Source organism: Homalodisca vitripennis, unplaced genomic scaffold (assembly GCF_021130785.1).
Source record: "Homalodisca vitripennis isolate AUS2020 unplaced genomic scaffold, UT_GWSS_2.1 ScUCBcl_7342;HRSCAF=14994, whole genome shotgun sequence".
In the NCBI taxonomy this organism is placed as follows: Eukaryota; Metazoa; Arthropoda; class Insecta; order Hemiptera; family Cicadellidae; genus Homalodisca; species Homalodisca vitripennis.
Window position 1 is genome coordinate 2,919 of NW_025783523.1, and position 24,868 is coordinate 27,786.

General features: G+C 32.5%; 2 protein-coding genes across 3 annotated transcripts; both read left to right on the forward strand.

Moving 5' to 3' along the window:
- The first annotated feature begins 11,656 nt into the window (after positions 1 to 11,656).
- LOC124374168 (gastrula zinc finger protein xLCGF3.1-like) lies at positions 11,657 to 16,936 on the forward strand. 2 transcript variants are annotated; one of them, XM_046832429.1, is made up of 2 exons: positions 11,657 to 11,929; positions 16,022 to 16,936. In XM_046832429.1, exon 2 carries the CDS (start codon positions 16,073 to 16,075, stop codon positions 16,934 to 16,936), a length of 864 nt encoding a protein of 287 aa, XP_046688385.1. In that variant the 5' UTR covers positions 11,657 to 11,929; positions 16,022 to 16,072. The 2 variants fall into 2 exon arrangements, with proteins under 2 accessions (XP_046688385.1, XP_046688386.1); XM_046832430.1 differs by having other exon boundaries at positions 11,671 to 11,756.
- Positions 16,937 to 16,988: 52 nt separating this feature from the next.
- On the forward strand, positions 16,989 to 17,956 carry LOC124374169 (zinc finger protein 513-like). Its single transcript, XM_046832431.1, has one exon. The coding sequence runs from the start codon at positions 16,989 to 16,991 to the stop codon at positions 17,598 to 17,600; it is 612 nt and encodes a 203-aa protein (XP_046688387.1). The 3' UTR covers positions 17,601 to 17,956.
- Positions 17,957 to 24,868: the final 6,912 nt, after the last annotated feature.

Below are 24,868 nucleotides of genomic sequence, written 5' to 3' on the forward strand. Positions count from 1 at the left end.
TATCTAAGAAAAGAAGGGTTTTCAGAATGGAAAAGGTGGGTCACTTTTCTTTGCTAGGGGCCCATCAAGCTTTCCTATCCCAGAAATGGGGAGGTAGGCCGCGGATGAAGAATCCCGAATGGATACCACATTAATGTGTTAGTGTTGGAGTGAGTTTGTGTGTAACTTTAAAATTACATTTTTCTTTTGATTTGTCTAAGGAAATTAGTTGTATCGTTATATATTTCAATTTGGTTTGATTTACGAGCTTGGGTTAGATTGTGTTGGTATTTTTTTTTTATATTTCTTTCAGATGCTGGTTTCTGAAAGTATAATAATGTGGGCATTCAAATATCAAATGTTCTAGCGTTTCGTCTTGATTTAGTGTGCATTGTAAACACAAAGGTGTAAAGTATTGATTTTTAGAATGTAATATTTTGTTAACTCTAGCATGGCCTAGTCTTATTCTACAAATTGTAATTGTGTCTTGTCTGTTCAGAGTTATTTGTGAAAACCAGGGTTTTTGGGGAATGTCAGGCTGTATTTTTTTGTGCCATCTGCCTTTTGGGGACTCTTTTATTTCCATATTATATTTTCTAGTTATGTCTTTCTTTCTCCCTCGCATGTAGTCTTCTATGGGGATTGTTATGTCCTTTACAATATCTCCACTAGTTGAGGCATCTTTGGCAAATCTGTCTACTGCTTCATTGTGTGTTATTCCAACGTGTGACGGTATCCAATGAAAAATGAAATGCTTTTTACTTTTAATTGTCTCAATGAGAATTCTATTGAGCAAATCATTGTCTTGTTTTTTATTTCCATAGTATTTTAGAGCATTTATCGCTGATTGTGGGTCTGTGAATATTACAATATCTTTGTTCTGTAATTCCCTACAGTATAATATACTTTTGTAAATGGCGTATAATTCAGCTGAATAATTTGATATAATTCTGGGTAATTTATATTTGGCTATGAAATGTAGCTGTGGTATATAGAAGGCAGCCCCTGTCCCTTCCTCTGACTTTGATCCATCAGTGTAAACAAACAAGTTATTTCAGTTGTGCTTTCGAATCGGTAGAGTGAGTGAGTATTAGAAATAGTTGTGGTTGCCATTACAATCTTGTACTAACAACTCTATTCCTGTACACTAACCTTAAAGTGATTATGTCGAAATAACTATTTCTAGCATAATAGCTAAGTAATAGAGCATGAATTAAATTTGATTTTCTGGAATTTTAATTTCTGAATAAATACAATTAACACATACATTGAAAATACCAAAAATATTTATTGATAGGCTGGACCTTCGCCATGGCGTAGGGTCTAGCCAACCCTAATCTTTCAAACGAAATGGAAACAGAGTTAGCAGTGGCCACAATAATTGAAATCCAAAACAATAATGATGTTCTTAACACATTTGATAATACGAATTTAAGTATGTCACCCTGTAATGTAAGTAGTAGAGGAAGGTTGCCTGAATCGTACCACTTTTTACATTTTATTTTTTTTATACCTTATACAAAAGAACACTTCAAAAGTTCCAATACCCTTCAAAGTATTGGTTCTTAAAACAAGTAAATCTTATTTTTACTAACTAATATGGTGATATTTAGCTGAGATATAAAGCTTTTTGTAAAGCTATGCAATCGGTACGATTTAGGAAACCAGTTGCCTAAATCGTACCACCTATTTCCTAAATCGTACCACCTGGTTACAGCTGGAAATAAAAGGAGTCAAGGAATAAGACGAATAAGAGTGTATTACCAGTAAACATTTAATACTACAGTATTCTATTACAAGTTTAGATACATTTAGATTTTTAACTTGTTTTTAAGCTTAATTACTGTTTTATATGAGTGTTTTTTTTTTCAAGAACTACAGTTAGAGCATACATATTTCTTTATTCTTGCCTTTGACCCAGCACAACTTTCGTGGACCCATTTACCGCAAAGCAAGCACTGCACCATATCCTCGATAGCATTTTCCTCGCAAACTGAGCAGAACCACTCATCAGGATTAATTTCAACCATCACATCACTCTGGGCAGAAGATCCAGCTTGGTTTAGGACTAATGGATTTTGCTTCACATTTAACCCAATAGTTTCCTGAACTGGTTGGCATTTTCTTATCGGTATCTTAGTGGTCAATGTTTTTGATGCGTTACAAGACATGCCTGAAACCTCTTAAATATACCTTAAATAAAAACATGTCAAGCTTTTCATTAGAGCTGTTTGCAATATATAGAGCAATTTCCCATGCAAATAAATTAAATAATCAAGAAATAATTATATGCTCAGATTCTCAAGCAGCTATTAAAACAATCGAATCTACAAGCTATACCGGTAAGGGTGAAGGGATAATTATGAATATTATTGCAGACCCTATTATGACTAAGAAAAAAATCACATTTCAATGGGTTCCAGGACATGTAGGAATAACAAACAATGAAATAGTTGACAAATTAACCAAAGAAGCCATAGATAATGGCGAAAAATGTGATACAACACAAATACCAATGGAAGACTTTAGGATGTACCAAAGGAATTATCATGTTAATAAATTTATGAAAGAAGTTGAAGAGAATAAATCAGGTCAAGGTATAAAAAAGTTCAACCTAAATTTTCTAAATATCCTTGGTTTCAAAACAATAAATTACAAAGATGGAAGGTAATAAACTTATGTAGACTAAGATTTGGACATGCTAGGGTAAATTATCATCTTTTTCGAATCAAACAATATTTTACCCCATTGTGCCTACAGTGTACTATGGGAGTAAAAGAAACTGTAGGCCATCTAATCATGGAATCTCCTAAGCAACATTTTGCTAGAGAGCAATGCTTTAAAAAAATTAATAGCTATATATAAAGCAGTGCAATATCAATAAAACCCAATATGATAACGTAGTTTATATGTACAGATTCTCAAGCTCCTGTTACAGCAATATCTAATTATAGCAAAGATAAGAGTAAAAGCCAATTAATTATAAGCATAGTATATGAGCTGAAAGCCTTGAATAAAAATATAGTATTCGTATGGATTCCAGGACATGTTTCACTGGACTTTAATGAAAGAGTAGATAATTTAGCCAGGGATACAATAACGACAGGTGTAAAAATTCCAGAAATTAATATCCCTTTGGAGGACTTTAAAGTAGCAAGAAAAAGAAAGGGGATGGAACACTATCAGGTAATCTTTGAATTAACTCCAAAAGCTCACTGGTATAAAAATATTGTAAAAAAGCTAAGTTATGTCCCTTGGTTTAAAAATAGTAAACTATTAAGAAAGGAAATCGTCACAATATCTCGTTTGAGACTGGGCCATGCCAGAGTTAACGGTAAGTTGTTTGCAATAAAAAAGTACTTTACTCCATTATGCTTAAACTGTTCTTTAGGTGTAGAAGAAACAATAAACCATGTAGTACTACAATGTCCACATTATGAATATGCTAGAAAAGAATGTTTTAAACTAATAGCAGGTAAGTTCAAACATGTAAACTATGACATAAAGGATGTTCTTAAAACCAATGATTTGAATATATATAAGGAACTAGGAACATTTTTTGTTAAAATTAAAAAAGACATTTAAAAATAAAAACAATTATTATCTCTTCCATTCTGTCACATAATTGTTACCCTACCTGGGAGTCTTAACAAAATAAAAAAACCGAGGTCCAAATCTTTTCGGGTTAGGAAGCTGGCCTGATGGACCCCTGGCCATGAAGATTCCAAAAGAGCCCTGTCGTTTTAAATTCACTCCCTTAATTATCACATTCCTCTTTTAAAACTAACAAATACACAACATTAATGTAATTCCCACTCCATTAACATTGAATAATTAACATATATTATGGAACTACGAGGCTGCATGTATTTTACGAAGCCTGCTCTTTTGAGCAAACCAGAAGAAAACAAAAAAAAATCGTTCAAGGTCCCCACCGAATGAAAATACTCGTAAATACATAGTGGAGGAAGAGAACCTAAATTACAACTTGTAACATTTATTTTATTCTGTAAGTTTTTATAAATAGCCAAAATCATGTTAGGCCTACTCCTTTTGTACTATCCTAAAGAGTTATAATATAGTCATAAGCGTGAGAATTTCAGTGTCAAATTAAAAGAGAAAAATACTCTTTTTACATTTTATTGTTGTTATTTATTATTTTTCTTGTTGTAAAACATAAATGTTTTAAAAATTTGCCAATAAATAACAAAGTTATGACCTTTTCTAATAACATATGCAAATGCTAAAATTTTTGCATGGCACTTTTGGATACATGTGCAAAAATACCTTTGACATTATTCACCAATATTCCAAAATAATGTCTGGCACTGAAATGTTAAAATGAATGAACTACGACTTTTTAATAAATGTATGTAGTTCTGATATCATAAGTATGTGCAAAAATACCAAAACATATTGTCTATAATTGTAAAAATGTTTGTTTTGTATAGTTATAAAAATAAGTATAGTATTATTTTCTATAATATTAACTTAAATGGGTAAGGTACGATAAGCGGACCCGGTTTTTTATATCGGAATTGGCAATCGATATTACTTATCATAACCATCGATATAATCAATCGATACTAATTAATTATTTTGAACAATTAATTAATTAGCTTAAGTTATATACATCAACAGCTGCAAACACTTTCAAATAATACACGTAAGGTAATATTTCAATTTTACAACATTACATTATGAAGAATGGCAGTCAATTTTAGAAAACTACACAACAATGCTTTGAAAGATGATAGGACATGTTTTACGTGGGTTCAACACGTTGGACTCGTACCGAAACACCTATTATGTGAAATTTGTGAGAAAGAAACATATGTGACTGTGAGAGGAGCAAATATGGTCGTCTTATGTTTTCCTAATTTTGGTCACAATAATTTGTTTTATCATTTTTAATGTCAAATTCAAATTTTAATTTAAAACATAAGTTTGTTATTGGGGACTATAGATACTTATATATCGATTGATAGTCTAGGATTTGAGATGTGAATATTAAGTATCGATGATTACATTCTTCGATATAAAATACTGGGTCCGCTTATCGTACCCTACCCACTTAAATGCCTATATTTCTTTTACGTTAAAAATATAGTTCACTATAATACAATGTTAAAAGCCTAACACTCAATTTGGTTCAACATTATTGGGCTGAAGTATAATAACCAGCTCCCAACACAATCGAACCAACACTTGAATGACCAAACTTTTGATTAGAACGATTTAATGCTGTCAGACATGTGTACCATGTAAAGGGATAAGTAAAAGTACTACGCCCCTTAAACTTAGTATAGATAAAGTTGTGGTATATTCTATACCACATATATAAAGTGTATATAGTGAAATATATAAAGTGCATATATTTCTTTTACATATGGAAATATAATACAATCTTTAAAGTCTTAACGTAATTCAATTTGACATCATTGTTCCAAATTAATCCAAACAAAATTAAATTATTTGATTAATGGCCGCTAGAGACGGAAAATACTCTTGTTTGTCAAAAACCTATTAGAAATTAACGTGTTGAGATATTATATTCCAGTAACCTCTTACCATTGTAACTGATCTAAACCAACGTAATCTGACGTCGTAGAAGTTGGATGATCTGTTACATGATCTGAGGTCAGGAAAGCACCAGCCAGAAATGCCCTTGGCCATCAATTCGGGCTGTGGTGGCGCCTTTTGCACTCCCAGCACTTGTGAAAAATAAAGAAAACAACCCTCGAGATAGTAACCAAATTCAAACTCAGATTACATGATCCCTTGTAAAGGTTATCTTTTAACTTTGGTACTACTAGTAACATATTTATGATAACCTATTCTAAACCTACTTATATCGCATAACATTAATATTTAATATTTCCATTCCTAGTCTCATTGTTTTTACGAAATGACTGCGGCTGTTATTATTAGAACAAAACATTCAGCCCAGTTGAAATGCTGTAGATGGAGCTTATATTGGTTACTGTTAACTTAAATACATTAAAACATAAATCCAATATTTAATAGTACTTTTATTTTTTTTGTGATGTGTTTGAAGAAGATAGCCTCGCTATCGAAAGACCTCACAAAAAATATAAGTATTAAATATTGGTTTTATGTTTTAATATATTTAAGTTATTTAGCCTAGTTGTTACTGAAATAACAATATCCCCTTAAGTTTTCTACCGAATAACCTGTTACTGCCACTAATACTGCCTATCTGTAATGGAACTATATTGTTATTTGAAATACCTATTGTGTACTTTGGTTCGACATTTTGTTTTAAGTATTTTTAGATAGACATGAATATCAAGGAATAATTCTATTGGTGTGGTGGCTGCTTATTATACTGCAATTATTATTGTTCACAATTAATTCAAACTAAGTAACATTTTAGTAATGGTATTGACTAATGGCCACAAGTACAATGGTAATGTACATGTATTATTTGAGTCACAAGGTGTCAGACAAGTTTATCCTCCAAAATAACAAAAAGTAGCTAAATGTTACATTGTTTTATTTGTTACATTTGGTTCTTTCTACATCAAATCAACAAATAAAAAGAGTTTTTACTTTGAACATTTCAAATTTTGTTGAAACTTGTAGACACTAGTTTTGTTAAAATAACCTTTGAAACAGACAAGCTGCCAGGAGTAGTCTGTTTAAATTATGTCAGGATGCAAATTGAGCCATATATAATTCCGGTGAAACAATGTTTTCGTTGTTTCTCCTATGGCCATGTAATGAACTCGCCATGTAATAAAACACGTGTTTGTCTGGATTGTGGTGATAATTATCATTCAGAAGTGTTCCAAGCCAAAAAAATGTGTGCATTGCTATGCCCCTCATAGCAGTAACTCCAGGCAGTGTCCTGAATATATAAGGCAAAAACAAATAAAGGAGCGCATGAGCACTATGCGGGAGGATTACTTTACAGCTAGTAAGTACTTTCCGATTACTTATAAAAAAACTAAGTACGCTAGAATACAAACTTATGTCGATGTTACAAAATCTCACTTAGATTTTACAAGCAAAGTAAGCTACCCAAACTTAAAAAACAACATACTAAGAAATTTAACCCCGACAGAGACAGGTAGTAAGTACAATATATCCACTACTAATAGCTTTAATAGCCTAAGAGAGATAGAGGAAATAGAAGAACATGAGGAAGGCCAGGATAACAGCTCATACATCAAAATAGGCAGCTCCAGATCTAGAAAAATAAGTAACACAGGCGCTATTAAAAAAAAATCCTATATCAGGTAAGCAGGATGGTGTAGGTATAAATAAAAATCAAACAAATATGGCAACTAGTAAGGAACTCAGTTCCAAACTAACATTACAAGAAAAAATTAAATTGAAAGCAGCAATCAGTGAAAAAATTGCTGAAATTAGGAAGAAAATCCAAAGTTCAAATATTAAAACTAAAATACAGATAGATGAGGTATTACAATCATATTTAATGAAGATGAGCCTAAAAAAATCCAGAGCATAGTTCCACCAGACAGACAGGGAAAACTCAACAGTACAACAGGTAATTTAAAAAAAAACTCACACATAGTACTTGAAGGAATATGGAAATAAATGAGTTAAACATTATTCAATTTAGTGCGAGATCTCTAAAACCTAATTGGCCAGAGATCATACAACTTTTTAATACCAATAGAATACACATAGGTGTATTACAAGAAACATGGCTACAGAGTACAGACATTTTATTAGATAATAATTATAATATCGTTAGAACAGATAGGTCTGATGGCTATGGAGGAGTAGCTTTTATTATTCATAGAAATATCACCTTTAGCAAGAAAATAAGTTTTAATACTGATAACATGCACCTATTAGCAATAACAATAAATAATTTTAGTGCCCCTATAACCATATACAATATTTATTGTACAAATAGGAAAGTACACAAAAATTTTTGGAAAGACAACTTATTTTCTAAAAGTATAGGCTTTTGCTTATTATGCGGAGATTGGAACGCACATCACCCCTACTGGGGTGCTGCCAAAGCAGACACTAGGAGTAATGATATTTTTAATGCTTACTCAAATTCTGAATTTATATTATTAAATAATAACCAGGTCACTACAGTTCCAACACTATACCATCAGTCATCTACTTTGGATTTAACTTTTGCCACACCCAAATTACACTCTATACTTAATTCTTGGGAGGTAAGTAATGATTGTTTAGGCAGTAATCATCTTCCAATACACATATCTTTGATACTGTTAATTTAATTAAGAAGGAATCCACTACTGTTAATTTTAATATAAGTAGTAGTAATGAAAGAAATTTTAAAAAAGCCAACTGGGGACAATATGCTACTTATATAGATAACTATCTCAAAAACTTAGAGATCCTAACAACAGAAAGTAAAATTGAGGAACTTTATAATACAATAAGCCTAGCAATAGATAAATCTGTTCCCAGACATAAGGGGCCAAGTGTAAATGCAAAAGGATTTAAACCCAAAATGTGGTGGAATGACAACTGTTCAAGGGCGGTAGCCTACCGTAGATTGGCTTTCACAAAATTTAAACAAAAATGACAGTGGAAAATTATCACACCTTTCAAATGGCTCAACTTAAAGCGAGAAATGAAGTACAATTAGCAAAAAAATATGGATGGGAGGATATTTGTAGTAAAATAGATGATAAGAAAAACATATCTTTTGCTTGGAGAATTAAAAAATTACACAATAATAATAGCCTAACTGAACAAAATTAAATACAAAACAACTATGAACTTTGTGAAAAATTTATAAAACACATTGTAGGTAGCTGATAATGTACCCCACTACAACGAGTTGCATAGTCCAAATCTCCCTTTGACAAATAGCCCATTGGAAAAAAAAACTTTACAATAAATGAAATTAAGGTAGACATTAAGTCTAAAACCAGAAATACATCTCCTGGAATGGATGGGGAAAGTTATACAATGATAAAGTATTTACCTGATAGTGCACTAGAACTTATGCTAAGTATTTTTAACGACATCTGGAATGGAATATCAAATATTCCGCAAGAATGGAAAAGAGTCAAAGTAATAGCCCTTCTTAAACCAACTAAAGATAAGCTACAAGAAACTTCATATAGGCCTATATCTTTAATTAGTTGTCTTGTTAAAATAATGAATACAATGATAAACAAACAGGCTAGAATGGATCTCTGAAAAATTAAGAGGGATCCCTCCAACCCAATATGGATTTAGGAGAAAACAAGGTTGTAATGATTACCTTGTAAATTTTATGTCTGATATTTTAACAGCTTTAACATATAATAAGACAACCATGGTAGCCTTACTTGATATCACTGGAGCATATGACAATGTATACATTCCTGAGCTATGCAATAAAATGATTAGACTTAATTTTCCCAGTAAATTTATAAGGTACCTACATAGCTGGCTAACTGACAGACAGGTAAATGTATCAAGTAATTATATATCTTTATTCAGGACTACAACAAGGGGCCTTCCGCAAGGTAGTGTGCTATCACCATTGTTATTCGCTATATATATTTCTCAAATTAATGTAAGTCTACCCAATAAAATAAAGTCCTTGCAGTATGCTGATGACATAGTCATATACTTTTCACACAAAAAAGGAGAATTGGTAAGTAAAAACTTACAGTGTGCACTAAACAAACTGATTACTGCATTTGATAGCCTACAATTATATTTTAATGAATCAAAATGCAACACTATATGTTTTTCAAGGAAAAGACAAGACAATATTGAACAAGTTACAATTAATGGTCACCTGGTTTCAATTAGAGATAACGTTAGGATCTTAGGGGTTATACTGGATCATAAATTAACCTTTAAACAACATATTATGGACCTAGTAAATAGAGGCTCTAAAGATCTTAATATTATTAAGTCTATTATTTGTGGAACAAAGGGCTGCAACCCTAATTTCGCCATACAAGTATATAAAAGCCTAATAAGATCAAAATTAGATTATTGTTGTGCATTGTTTGGTCATGTATCAAAAAGTAATTTGGGTAAACTAGATTTAATTCAAAATCAGGCACTCAGACTTGCCTTAGGCTCCTTTTGCTCAAAACCAGTTATAGCCCTACAAGCTGAAGCCGCTGTGATGCCACTGGGAATCAGAAGAAGTATTCTTACAGATAACTTAGTATATAAGATACTCTTAGAAAACAGTCATCCAGCATTTAGAAATATGTGTTACTTAAATATGTTAAGTCAAAATAATGATTATTGGCAAAAGAAAAAGTTACCCTTATTTATAAAGTCATATAATAATGTAACTGAAATGATGCCTAACATCATGGAAACTGAAGGATTTAAAAATGACTGGGATTTTGAATTACCTTTATTTATGGAAGAAAATAGTATAAAAGGCGATACTAGATTAACAAATTTAGAAGTAAGTAAAAAGAATACGAGTAAAGAAACTCTAAAACAATTGTGGTTAGAAGAAATGTCACTATCATATTTAGGTTATGTTTATGTTTATACTGATGGATCCAAAACTGACGATGGTTGTGGCGCTGCCTTCCTGATTCCTCGGACCAATACCACTGCATTGTATTCTCTTAGCAAATATATGTCTAGTTATAGTTCCGAATTAATAGCTATATATAAAGCAGTGCAATATCAATAAAACCCAATACTGTATGATAACGTAGTTATATGTACAGATTCTCAAGCTCCTGTTACAGCAATATCTAATTATAGCAAAGATAAGAGTAAAAACCAATTAATTATAAGCATAGTATATGAGTTGAAAGCCTTGAATAAAAATATAGTATTCGTATGGATTCCAGGATATGTCTCACTGGACTTTAATGAAAGAGTAGATAATTTAGCCAGGGATGCAATAACGACAGGTGTAAAAATTCCAGAAATTAATGTCCCTTTGGAGGACTTTAAAGTAGCAAGAAAAAGAAAGGGGATGGAACACTATCAGGTAATCTTTGAATTAACTCCAAAAGCTCACTGGTATAAAAATATTGTAAAAAAGCTAAGTTATGTCCCTTGGTTTAAAAATAGTAAACTGTTAAGAAAGGAAATCGTCACAATATCTCGTTTGAGACTGGGCCATGCCAGAGTTAACAGTAAGTTGTTTGCAATAAAAAAATACTTTACTCCATTATGCTTAAACTGTTCTTTAGGTGTAGAAGAAACAATAAACCATGTAGTACTACAATGTCCACATTTTGAATGTGCTAGAAAAGAATGTTGTAAACTAATATCAGGTAAGTTCAAACATGTAAACTATGACATAAAGGATGTTCTTAAAACCAATGATTTGAATATATATAAGGAACTAGGAACATTTTTTGTTAAAATTAAAAAAGACATTTAAACATAAAAACAATCATTTCTTCCATTCTGTCACATAATTGTTACCCTACCTGGGAGTCGTAACAAAATAAAAAAAACCGAGGTCCAAATCTTTTCGGGTTAGGAAGCTGGCCTGATGGACCCCTGGCCATGAGGATTCCAAAAGAGCCCTGTCGTTTAAATTCACTCCCTTAATTATCACATTCCTCTTTTAAAACTAACAAATACACAACATTAATGTAAATCCCACTCCATTAACATTGAATAATTAACATATATTATGGAACTACGAGGCTGCATGTTTTTTTACAAAGCCTGCTCTTTTGAGCAAACCAGAAGAAAACAAAAAAAAAAACAAAAATCGTTCAAGGTCCCCACCGAATGAAAATACTCGTAAATACATAGTGGAGGAAGAGTACCTAAATTACAACTTGTAACATTTATTTTATTCTGTAAGTTTTTATAAATAGCCAAAATCATGTTAGGCCTACTCCTGTTGTACTATCCTAAAGAGTTATATAGTTATTATTATGGCTATCACTCATAAGAAATGTACTAAAGTCAGTAAAAGAAATGGATAAATTATATAATCAAGGTATAAGCAATATTTGAGTTCCTCAAAAAAGTGAGTGACAAAAAATGCTATATTTATATTTTTTGTGATAATTGAATAAAGATTAGTGGATATGTTTAAAATAAAGTATCCTTTAAGTGAGCTTGATTTTATTAAGCGTAAGCATTTTTGTGTGTACTTATTTTAGTGTCATAAACTGAAAGAGAAAAAAATACATTTTTTATATTTTATTGTTGTTATTTATTATTTTTCTTGTTGTATAAGAGGTTTTTGAGTCTATTCAATAATAATATACATATTTTTGAAAAACATAAATGTTTTAAAAATTTGCTAATAAATAACAAAGTTATGACCTTTTCTAATAACATATGCAAATTGCTAAAATTTTTGCATGGCACTTTTGGATGCAAGTGCAAAAATACCTTTGGCATTATTCACTAACATTCCAAAATAATGTCTGGCACTGAAAGGGTTAAAATGAATGAACTACGACTTTTTAATAAATGTATGTAGTTCTGATGTCATAAGTATGTGCAAAAATACCATAACATATTGTCTGTAATTGTATAAATGTTTGTTTTGTATAGTTATAAAAAATAAGTAAGGTATTATTTTCTATAATATTAACTTAAATGGGCAGGGTATGATATACTGACCCGGTTTTTTATATCGAAATTGGCAACCGATCATAACCATCGATATAATCAATCGATACTAATTAATTATTTTGAACAATTAACTAATGAACTTAAATGATATATATCAACAGCTGCAAACACTTTCAAATAATACACGTAAGGTAATATTTCAATTTTACATAAGTAACATTTCATTATTAAGAATGGCAGTCAATTTTAGAAAACTACACAACATTGCATTGAAAGACGATAGGACATGTTTTACGTGGCTTCAACACGTTGGACTCATACCGAAAAACCTATTATGTGAAATTTGTGGGAAAGAAACAAATGTGACTGTGAGAGAAGCAAATATGGTCGTCTTATGATTTCCTAATTTTGGTTATAATAGTTTGTTTTATCATTGTTAATATTAAATTCACATATTAATTTAAAACATAAGTTTGTTGTTGGGGACTATAGATACTTTTATATCGATTGATAGTCTAGGATTTGAGATGCGAATATAAGGTATCGATGATTACCTTCTTCGATATAAAATACTGGGTCCGCTTATCGTACCCTACCCACTTAAATACCAATATTTCTTTTACGTTAAAAATATAGTTCACTATAATACAATGTTAAAAGCCTAACACTCAATTTGGTTCAACATTATTGGGCTGAAGTATAATAACCGGCTACCAACCCAATCGAATCAACACTCGAATGACCAAACTTTTAATTATAAAGATTTAATGCTGTCAGACATGTGTACCATGTAAAGGGATAAGTAAAAGTACTACACCCCTCAAACTTAGTATAGATAAAGTTGTGATATATTCTATAACCTAAAGTGCATATATTTCTTTTACATATGGAAATATAATACAATCTTTAAAGTCTTAACGTAATTCAATTTGACATTATTGTTCCAAATTAATTCAAACAAAATTAAATCATTTGAGTAATGGCCACTAGAGACAGAAAATACTCTTGTTTGTCAAAAACCTATTAGAAAATAACTTGTTGAGATATTACATTCCAGTAACCTCTTACCGTTGTAACTGATATTATCCAACGTAATCTGACGTCATAGAAGTTGGATGATCTGTAACATGATCTGAGGTAGGTAAAGCACCAAATTCAAGCTCAGATTACGTGATCGCTTGTAAAGGTTATCTTTAACTTTGGTACTACTAGTAACATATTTATGATAACCTATTCTAAACCTACTTATATCGCATAACATTAATATTTAATATTTCCTTTCCTAGTCTCATTGTTTGTATGAAATGGCTGCGGCTGTTATTATGAGAACAAAACATTCAGCCCAGTTGAAATGCTGTAGATGAAGCTTATATTGGTTACTGTTAACTTAAATACATTAAAACATAAAACCAATATTTAATACTTTTATTTTTTTGTGATGTGTCTGAAGAAGATAGCCTCGCTATCGAAAGGCTCACAAAAAATAAAAGTATTAAATATTGGTTTTATGTTTTAATGTATTTTACTTATTCAGCCCAGTTGTTACTGAAATAACAATATCTCCGTAAGTTTTCCACCGAATAAACTGTTACTGGCACTAATAATGCCTATCAGTAATGGAACTATATTGTTATTTCAAATATCTATTGTGTTATTTGGTTCAAAATTATGTTTTCAGTATTTTTAGATAGACATGAATATCAAGGAATAATTCTATTGGGGTGGTGGCTGCTTATTATACTGCAATCATTATTGTTCCCAATTAATACAAACTAAGTAAAATTTTAGTAATGGTATTTGACTAATGGCCACAAGAACAATGGTAATGTACATGTATTATTTGAATCACAAATAATACATTTGTATCAAATCAACATTTCAAATTTTGTTGAAACTTGTTTTATTTACACTCTCTGAGACCCTGAACTAAAATATAATTAAAAAAGTCTATCCATTTACCCACCCAACTCCTAACTATAGTTGTACATAACTTCACGCTAAAAATATGCTCTTCTTGCTTGCCTACCAGTGCAGAATCTGTACTGGAGTATTCAAGACAGCAGTAGGTTCCCATTCATGACCAGTTGATTGACACAGCTGACTACCGTGTTCTCTCGCGGAAGCGCCAAATTGAAACTTATAGTAGCACTCGCAACAACATACCACTGTCAGGAAATTTTTGGGATCATTTGAACTTGGTTTCGTTGGTGTTTCGGAGTTCCTTATGAACAAATATTGTGAATTTGTTTTGTTTCTCCCTGAATCTAAAAGTCTATTCTGATCTGATTACTTTCTCGATGCCTTTAAGATATATACTTGTGGAACTTGATAATTCTTGGACGTGCAGAAAAGTGGATCGAATACGAGTATATACCGTACCTATTTAAGTATAACGTTCAGTTACAGAATTACATGGTTAGTCTAAGTAAATAAATTAATTAAGGGAGTAATGTTTACCAATGTTCAAAGATGTTAAAATAATGATTCTTCTAAATCTGTGTATATATATATATATATATATATATAGCTGCTTGATCGATGGTAAGGGATCTTTAAATAACCTACGTAGAAGAAAACAAACCCATGATTATTTTAATAGGTAAAACAATCTTCTAATTATTTTAATAGGTAAAACCATCTTCTAGGCTTAGTATTAGTAAGATTAGAAAAGCCAGAACGAGTATGTATGAAGATTGAATTATTTAATAAACTGCCTAAGAATGCATGGGATGTGCACTTAAAACAGTTAAGAAAGGTAATAGATTGGTGAAGAAAGATAATGTTTACTCTATTGACGAATTTTCGGCCTGTGATATTAGCACATTAGATTTTTAAGGTCTGAATTAGGTGTTTGCCTAATTGTCAATATCTATAATATAGTTTTTGTCATTGTAATTTATATTTCAGTATTAGTATTTCAATATAATATTGCACTGTTGTATTTTATAAATGTGTTGTTTATAGGACAAAGTTCATGTATTTTAATAGGGCAATGTTGTTTGTTTATTTAATTTCATTTTTTATTTATGATTATATTGTTTATTAAACTATATATAATTGGTATTGTAAGTAAAATAATAAATACTCATAAGCCTTTGACTTTGGTAATTACACGGTTTGTGTTTAAGACAGTACAAATTCATGATTCTTGTTTTCTTTTTAAAGAACAAAATAGTATTTTGCGTTTATGTAGACGACACTTATTTTGTCTTTACTCAATTCTTGTTTTTGCGTGGCATTGTTTATTGTTTGGGGGTGGTCTGCTGAGGGCAGAACTCAATACTCATTGTTTAACCATAGTGCCTTTATCCTTATAAAATTCTTCTTTCCTGTACCTTTTTGTGTATTGTAGATAGAACAAAAAATAAAAATACACTACAAAAAGGACTTGTGGCCATGTGGACATGTTTTCACAAATATCTAATCTCGTTAGTGATATTAGTTGATTATAGTTTTTAATACGTATAATCAATTCTAACTTTTTAAAGTTTAGGTTTATCTTGTTAATATAATCTTAATATTGTTTTGTTTTCAGGATAGATGTACCATAATTGATAGCCACCCAAAAATGTGCTGAATTCACAACATGGATGACAACCCTTTTAAATGTTCCCTGTGCAGCTATACAAGCATGAAAAGTGTGCAATTAAAAAGGCATATGTTAAAAACGCACACAGGAGAGAAAAAATTTAATTGTTTCCTGTGCAACTATGCAAGTATAAGAAAAGGGGATTTACAAAGACATATGTTAACTCACGCAAGTGTAAAACCATATAAGTGTTCCCAATGCAGCTATGCAAGTGTTACAAAACGGCAGTTACAAAAACATATGTTTACTCACACAGAAGAGAAACCTTTTAGGTGTTCGCTGTGCATCTATTCATGTACTCTGAAATCGGATCTAAAAACACATATGCTAAATCATGCAGGTGAGAAACCATTTAAGTGTTCCCTGTGTATCTATTCATTTACTCGGAAGGAGAATCTAAGAAGACATATGTTAACTCATACAGGCGAGAAACCATTTAAGTGTTCCTTGTGCGACTATGGAAGTATTTTGGAAAGTAATATACAGACGCATATGTTAACTCACACAGGAGAGAAACCATATAAGTGTTCCCTTTGTGACTATGAAACTATTTCGAAACGTAATGTACAGACGCATATGTTAACTCACACCGGTGTGAAACCATATAGGTGTTCCCTTTGCGACTATGGAAGTATTGTGAAATGTAATGTACAGACGCATATGTTAACTCACACAGGTGAGAAACCATTTAAGTGTTCCCTATGCATCTATTCATGCACTCAGAAGGAGCGTCTAAGAATACATATGTTAACTCATACAGGAGAGAAACCATTTAAGTGTTCCCTGTGCACCTATTCATATACTCGGAAGGAGTGTCTAAGAAAACATATGTTAACTCACACGGGAGAGAAACCGTTTTAAGTGTTCCCTGTGCACATATTCATGTACTCGGAAGGAGTGTCTAAGAAAACATATGTTAACTCACACGGGAGAGAAACCGTTTAAGTGTTCCCTGTGCACATATTCATGTACTCGGAAGGATCATCTAAGAAGACATATGTTAACTCATACAGGCGAGAAACCGTTTAAGTGTTCCCTGTGCACCTATTCATGTACTCAGAAGGAGCGTCTAAGAATACATATGTTAACTCATACAGGCGAGAAACCATTTAAGTGTTTCCTGTGCAGCCATTCATATACTCGGAAGGAGCATCTAAGAAGACATATGTTAACTCATACAGGCGAGAAACCATTTAAGTGTTCCTTGTGTGACTATGGATGTATTGTGAAAAGTAATGTACAGAGGCATATGTTAACTCACACGGGAGAGAAACCGTTTAAGTGTCCCTTGTGCGACTATAGAAATATTTTGAAAAGTTATGTACAGAAGCATATGTTAACTCACACCGGTGAGAAACCATTTAAGTGTTCCTTGTGTGATTATGGAAGTATTGTGAAAAGTAATTTACAGAGGCATATGTTAACTCACAAATGTGAGAATCCATTTAAGTGTTCCCTATGCATCTATTCATGCACTCAGAGGATGTGTCTAAAAAGTCATATGTTAACTCACCATGTGAGTTAACATTCGGTGCATCTGTTAATGTGCTCATAAGGCACATCTAAATAATCATGTTAAGGACTGCCTTTGCAGCTATAAGTATACTTCAAGTTCGGGCTTAACCCTTTCACTACAAATATTTTTAAATTTTGTTATAATCTTGTTCCTTTTATTAAATTATAGCATGTAATTTTTTTAAATTTTTTATTTTAATATTTACTATTTTTATGACCTTTTTTAAAATGGAACACATATGTCCCAGTGGTATTTAATAATGGGACATATTTGTCCCAGTGGTATAGGTAAATAATAATCACTGTTTTGCAAAATATAAGTTTATTATTGTTTTGTGCAAAACATTGTTAATATTACAAAATTAAGATTTGTTTTCTGTTTAGTTACAATTTATAAATGATAATTTGAAAAACAGTCCTTACAAAGAGGTATATTACATTCCACACACATGGTTTTTGTTCTCTTTTCGACTTTATTTTCAGAGCAACTTTTCACCTCCTTCTGGTGGTCCCTTCAACTGGTAAATGTGAGCCAACATTTACCATGTATTTTGCCCTTTTTGATGGTCTCCCACAGCTCATTCTTCTTTTCACTGATGTTTTTTCCGTCCTTCACACAACAGCTGCTCAGCTAGTGGAACAACAAATGACAATAAAGAGGTTTTTTATGTTGAATCTCTTCATATAAAATCCAAGCATTTACAACAGAAGTTTAGCAAGAGCTTATAAAATACCTTTTTCCACCAATCCTTAGATTTTCTGTCAAAATCATAGATACTAACTTTCTGATCGGAAAGATCTACACCGCCCATGATTTCGTTATAGAAAACAGTTGATTCAGGACATGGAACTAGTTTTTTCTCGCCATTTTTTTGCATTCGCTGAACATGTGTAACAGTATCCATGTAGAAATTGCTGAGGACCACACATTCTTTTGAATCCTTCCACCTAGCAGCAAGGACACCAAGATCATTCCCCAAAAAGTCGAACTCTCCCTTTTCCAGCTTTTTATCAAAGTGTGGCACGTTTTTTTTTATTACTAATACAGGTAGCAACACAAGGGTGGCTGATGGTATTCAGTATGTTTACAGAAGTAAAAAACCGATCAAACGGTAGTGCAACATTTTCTTTATCGCCTCGAATGCTAGACGAAAGTTTTTCTATAACTCTTTCGCCTAGAGTACCATTGACATTCTCCGTCTCCTTCCCAGCATAATAAACATTCAAATCATAACAGTACCCAGTCTCAGCGTCACACCTTTCCCATAGTTTGATGCCTCTTTTTATTGGTTTTAAAGGTAAATATTGTTTGAGGGAAGATCTTCCCTTGAACTTTGCCATAGACTCATCTATGCTTTGATAACTTGCTTCACTTCTTGCTTTACGAAAGGTAAATTTCAAACATGATATCATTTCATCGATATAATATGTCTTTGAAGCATTTTCGGGTTGCTCAGGCAAATTGAAATACATTTTAGAAATTAATAGCTGAAATCGTTGCCTTGAAATAGCAAGTTTGATTGCTTTATTACCCATTGAGTCATGAGTTGACCAATAATCTGAGAGGCTAGGTAGATGGTTGTAGCACATGACCAGAATACATCCCACTAAAAGCATAATATCATAACAATTTGTCATTTCTACTTTTATTTTTATTTTTTTCTGTAACAAGTCTAGTCTCTGGTTAGTGCAGTGAGAAATAAACATGAATAGGCTTTTAGGAAAAACTTGAAAGATAATGTCCAGTTCGCTTGAACCTCTATCAACATTTGCAAGTATTATTGGACGCCTTTTTTCAGGTTTCTTTTTCCTTGGTAGAAAAGTATCACTTACCTTTCTCCATGTCACAGAAGTTACATTATTACATGTTAATGATGCAGCAGGAATGACTGATGATGCTGCTGGTAACTCAGAGATTGCATCCTCCAACTCATGATCAGAAAACGGTACATTCTGCTCACTATCAGAATTGTCTGTCGGAATATATTCCGGATCATTGTCACTATCGTAAAATAGTTCGCTGATTTCAGAAGGAAACTCATCCAGTTCCTTGTCAATTTCACTTCAGCCTAAATTGTCACCCATATTAATTCCTATCCCAATGAGATATATTTGTCCCACTGTCCTCTACCATTGGGACATATGTGGGTACTTTGGGATTATACCGACCACACCCAGACATGAATCGTTATTTGACATTTTGCTTCTACTGATTACTAGATTAGCGTAGAACAATATTTCGTCAATATAAAACAGGAATTGTCGTATCGCAAACCCCTCCCCATCCTCAGACAGAGGTCAAAGTCGAGTGGTCTAGTAGGTAACGTGGTTGCAGAGTCTCTCCGCCCTTTCAGCTGGTGCATCGCTTTGTTGTACTTCCGTGTTTTACCCCTACATTTCTCCAAACACAAAAATTCAATAAAAACAAACATTAATAAACTCTTTATTGAAAAAAACACTCAAAACTTGTTTTTATTCTTGATCACACTCCGCCACCCAAAATGCGAGTGCCTCCGGCCATCAGCGCGGGCTTCGGCCGGTGCTGCCCCGCGCTGATGTCGACGAAAGAAAAACATCCCTCGAGATAGTACCTATCAGTAAAATATCAAATTCTAGAGGGGCTGATCAGAAATATAAATTGAATTGTAATGGAAAGGCAATTATGTAGGCTACCGTGCAAAATCATGTGATGCCGCGCGGCCTGCCGTAATCGGGATTCTCGAGAAAGATAAGATAACAGCGACAACGATACCGATCACAATACCTGGAAACACTTGTAAGTTTGTAATTTTATAATTAAACAGTTGTTTTTTCGTTCTATCATGTTTGTTTCTATAAATTTATATTTTTGTGTTCTTCATACTGGTGTGGTCGGTATAATCCCAAAGTACCCATATGTGTCCCGTGAAAAAATTACAAATTTAGTTCACTGAAAAATTGGTAAAAACTTATACCAAATATAAAAACTACTTATATGACCAACGTGAACACCAAGTCTAACTCACTAATGAACTAAATAACACGTTTAAACATAGTAGACAATTATTTACTAACATTACATGACCATAACCTCAAACAACACACGTTTTTTGCAACAATATGGCCAGTATAAAAAAGCTTTTTTTTTTCTTTAAAGGCTATGACTTTGTCATTTAGCCCCGTTGTTCACTGAGTTTTTACAATTAAAATTTCATCTGTGGTTGAAGGTCATTCTTTTTCTTTTACATCTGAAAAAATTACATTTAAATATTAGTTACATAAATGTATGTTTATGTTAGAGTATAATGTTAGTAAAAGTGGGATGTAGGGAAGTTAAAGGTATGATAGAGGTTAAAAGGAGTCTTCTCGTCATGGGTCTATATGACATTTCTAACCCGAAAGGGGACGACCACGGATGAAGAATCCCAGTGAATAGGTATACATAAATGTTCTTGTGTTTTATAAATGTTTTTGTATTATGTTCAAAAAGTCGCATAATTTTCTGTAAATGTCTGTGTTGTTAGTTTGCAAAATGTCTTTGACTGGATGTGTTTTATCTTGAAATGTCTGTTTGATTTTATTTAATTCTACTCTAGCATGTTCATATTGGGGACAATCTATGATGGTATGATCTATTGTTTCCTCAGTTCCCATGTTGCATTTAAGGCAGAGGGGTGTAAAATATTTCTTTATTTTGTATAATTTACTGTTGATGTTAGCATGTCCAAATCTCATTCTATTAATATTTACTATGTCATTTCTTGGGTACGGTCCAATAAGCGGACCCGGTTTTTTATATCGAAATTGGCAAACGATATTACTTAATCATAACCATCGATATAATCAATCGATACTGATGAATTATTTTTAACAACTTAAATAATCTATATGAACAGCTGTAAACACTTTCAAATAATACAATTAATTAAGGTAATATTTTAAATTTCACGTAACATTGTGTATTAAAATGGCCGTCAATCTTAGGAAGCTTCACGAAATTGCTTTAAAAGACGATAAAATATGTTTTTTATGGCTTCAGGATGTTGGGTTAGTACCTAAGAATCCATTATGTGATATTTGTGGAAAGGTAACAAATGTAACTGTCAGAGGAGCTAACATGGTCGTCTTCAGATGCAAAAAAAGAAGGTAATGGTGGACACAACTTTAGTAAAAACGTTTTCGTTCTGTTTCATTTAGTTAAAGTTATGAGTTATGGTTATGTTCATTTATTATTTGTTATCATTAAATTCACATTTTAATTTAAACATATGATTGTTATTACTTTTATATCGATTGATAGTCTATGATTCGATATGCGAATATTAGGTATCGATGATTATATTCTTCGATATAAAAAAACCGGGTCCGCTTATTGGACCGTACCCCATTTCTTTTCCATTTTATGTGTTTTAAACCATGGGTTGGGCTTAGTGATGTCTAAAATGTGTTTGTACCAAATTGCTTTGTTTGTTGATATTAGTTGATTATTTACTTTTTCTTTGTAATATCTCTTTCTGAGATTTTTAAAATCTTCATGGGGAATAAATGAATTTTTTAGCTCTATTCCTTCTATAACTGCCCTTTTTGCTAATTTATCAACATGTTCATTATGGTTTATGCCACTATGACCTGGAACCCACATAATATTTATATTTTTGCCTTCTGATAGTACTGTTTTGAAAATGTCAAGTACTAATCCGTCTGTTCTTTTGCCCCCGTTCACCGCGTCTATTGCTCGAACAGATGATAGTGAGTCAGTGCAAACTATGATATTATTTTCGTCTATTTCATTAATAAACTGCAATGCTTTATATATTGCAAGCATTTCTGCATTGTACGAGGAAAATGTGCTGTTAATTTTGTACATTTTTGCTATGCCGTGTTGAGGTATATAGAAGGCAATGCCCACGCCTCTAGTAGTCTTTGATGCATCCGTAAATACTTGTAAACAATGGCCAAATTTTAGGTTAAGCATTTCATTGACCAATTGTCTCAGATAGGTTATGTTTGTTTCCTTTTTACTTTGATTATAATTTTCTAAGGTTGAGATACATTTAACTATTTTGTCTGTCATAAATAAGGGCAAGTCAAAATCCCAATATGTTGTGTTGTTGTCCATAGTGTGTATATTAGGGTTATCTTGTTCTATATTGTTGTAAGAATTTATATACAGTGGTTGTTTCTTATGTATCCAGTATTGTGAATGAGTGCAGAGTAGATTTAGATAACTAATGCTGTTGAAAATAGGATGGTTTTTTTCTGTGACAATCTTGTATACAAGTCTATCTGTAAGCATTTGTCTTCTTAAGTTTAATGGCATGAGGGAGGATTCGATTTCTAGTGCAACAATCGGTGTAGATCTAAAAGCACCCAATGAAATTCTCATAGCCTGATTTTGTATAAAATTGAGTTTTTTCAATTCACTATAAGGTAGGTTACCATAAATGAAACAACAGTAGTCTAGTTTGGACCTTATTAAACTTTTGTATATTTGTAGGGCAAAATCTGGGTGTGCACCGTATCTACCACATGTTATTGATTTAATTATATTTAGGTCTTTTAAACACTTTTTGAATACATTGTTAATTTGGGGTTTAAAAGTAAAAGCTTTATCCACTATAATGCCTAGTATCCTTAGACTGTCTACAATGGGCACTTTTTCGTTGTGAATAAGGAAAGGCGTTCTCAATTCATTATTTCTTTTTCTGGAAATTATTATGGTATTACTTTTACTAGCATTAAATTCAATAGCCCAGTCAATCTAGGTAAAAAATCATGCAAACCCGGAAATGCGAGGTATAAAGCTGAATTTTGGCACAGATGTTCTTTATGATATCCTTGACCATATACTAAAAGTCCCCTACCGTCCCCTGTGTGCTTCTTTCCGGTATAACGAAAATAGGGGGGGAGGGGGGGCGAATATTACTTATAAACGCTTACTGCTTTAGAACGGTAAGATATACAGAAATATAAAAACTGATTTAGATTCAGTAAAATGTGGCCATTAATAAAGGTCATGTGATAAAATGTGATAACTGTAAACCGTTAAGCATTAATAATTAATTTATTTATTGTTTTACTCTCTTTTTAGCTAGAATTGTGTTATAATGCTATATTCTAGTGTTATTTCTTGATGTAACAAAGTTGTAAAAGCTCTATTACATGTTAATAAAGTATACACAACTTATAGACAATCGTGAGTGTTTACTTAATAGCGAAGCCGGACGCCCGCCGCGCCGCGCCGGCACGGTGCGATGACAGCGGTCTTCTTATCACCACTTTTGATAGGTTTGAGCATGTATGTTCATAACCATTATGGTTCAAGGCTTTTGGTTGATATTTTGAATAGACTTGGTTTCGGAGCAAGCTTATACTGAAGTACAGCGTTATGAGTATTCTCTTATGGTACAAAAAAAACGGTAGAAAGTTCCCAAAAAAGCTACATTCAGTTTGTATATGATAACGCGGATGTAAACATCCGAACACTAGATGGAAAAAATACCTTTCATGCAATGGGAGGTATTAAGTGTTCCACTCCTCAAAATACTACTAAGCCTAGCAACGTCACACGAGTCTTATCAGTTCCAACAGCTGCAGAAAATAGCTAAAAAGGGCTCCATTCAGATTTCTTGGTATAAAAAAACCTGCAACATCAGGTCTGAAAAGAAAAGTTTATAAAAGAAATATGTTCTCCATCTGACCCCAAAAATGAAAATCTTAGTACATCCATCGATGTTTTATGGATGGTGGGCTCTTGGAAAAGTCTGTCTCCTAGGCCGTCTTGGAATGGTTATATGCAAGGAGCGTTTCTGGGATCTGGATGTGGAGTGAAAAGCAGCATAGAACCAGTTCCTTTTATCAACCTTGATCCAAGCAACTTGAGCACGATCTATACCGGCACTACAATTTGCAGCTGAACATTGTAGAAAGAATGGTCAAAAAAGTTGTTTTGTGACATTTGACCAGCCTCTGTATGCAAAAGCTGTCGAAATCATTGCTTCAACTACAGACTCAACTCTTGACAATGTCATAATCAGATTAGGTGGTTTTCACCTTTTAATGTCATTTTTGGGAGCCGTAGTAGGCTACATAATGAGTGGGAGCGGTCTTGAAGGAGATTTGGATGGAAATTTATGCGAAATCTTCAATCCCACATATGATAACAGGGCATGCTTATGCTAGAGCTCTACGGGCTCACTTTTTGACACAGTTGGGCGCTGGGAGTTATTCTGCTTGAGATGGTGGACAACGTACCAGAGGAGGACTTGCTTGTACTTAAAAACTCCACACTGACTTCCT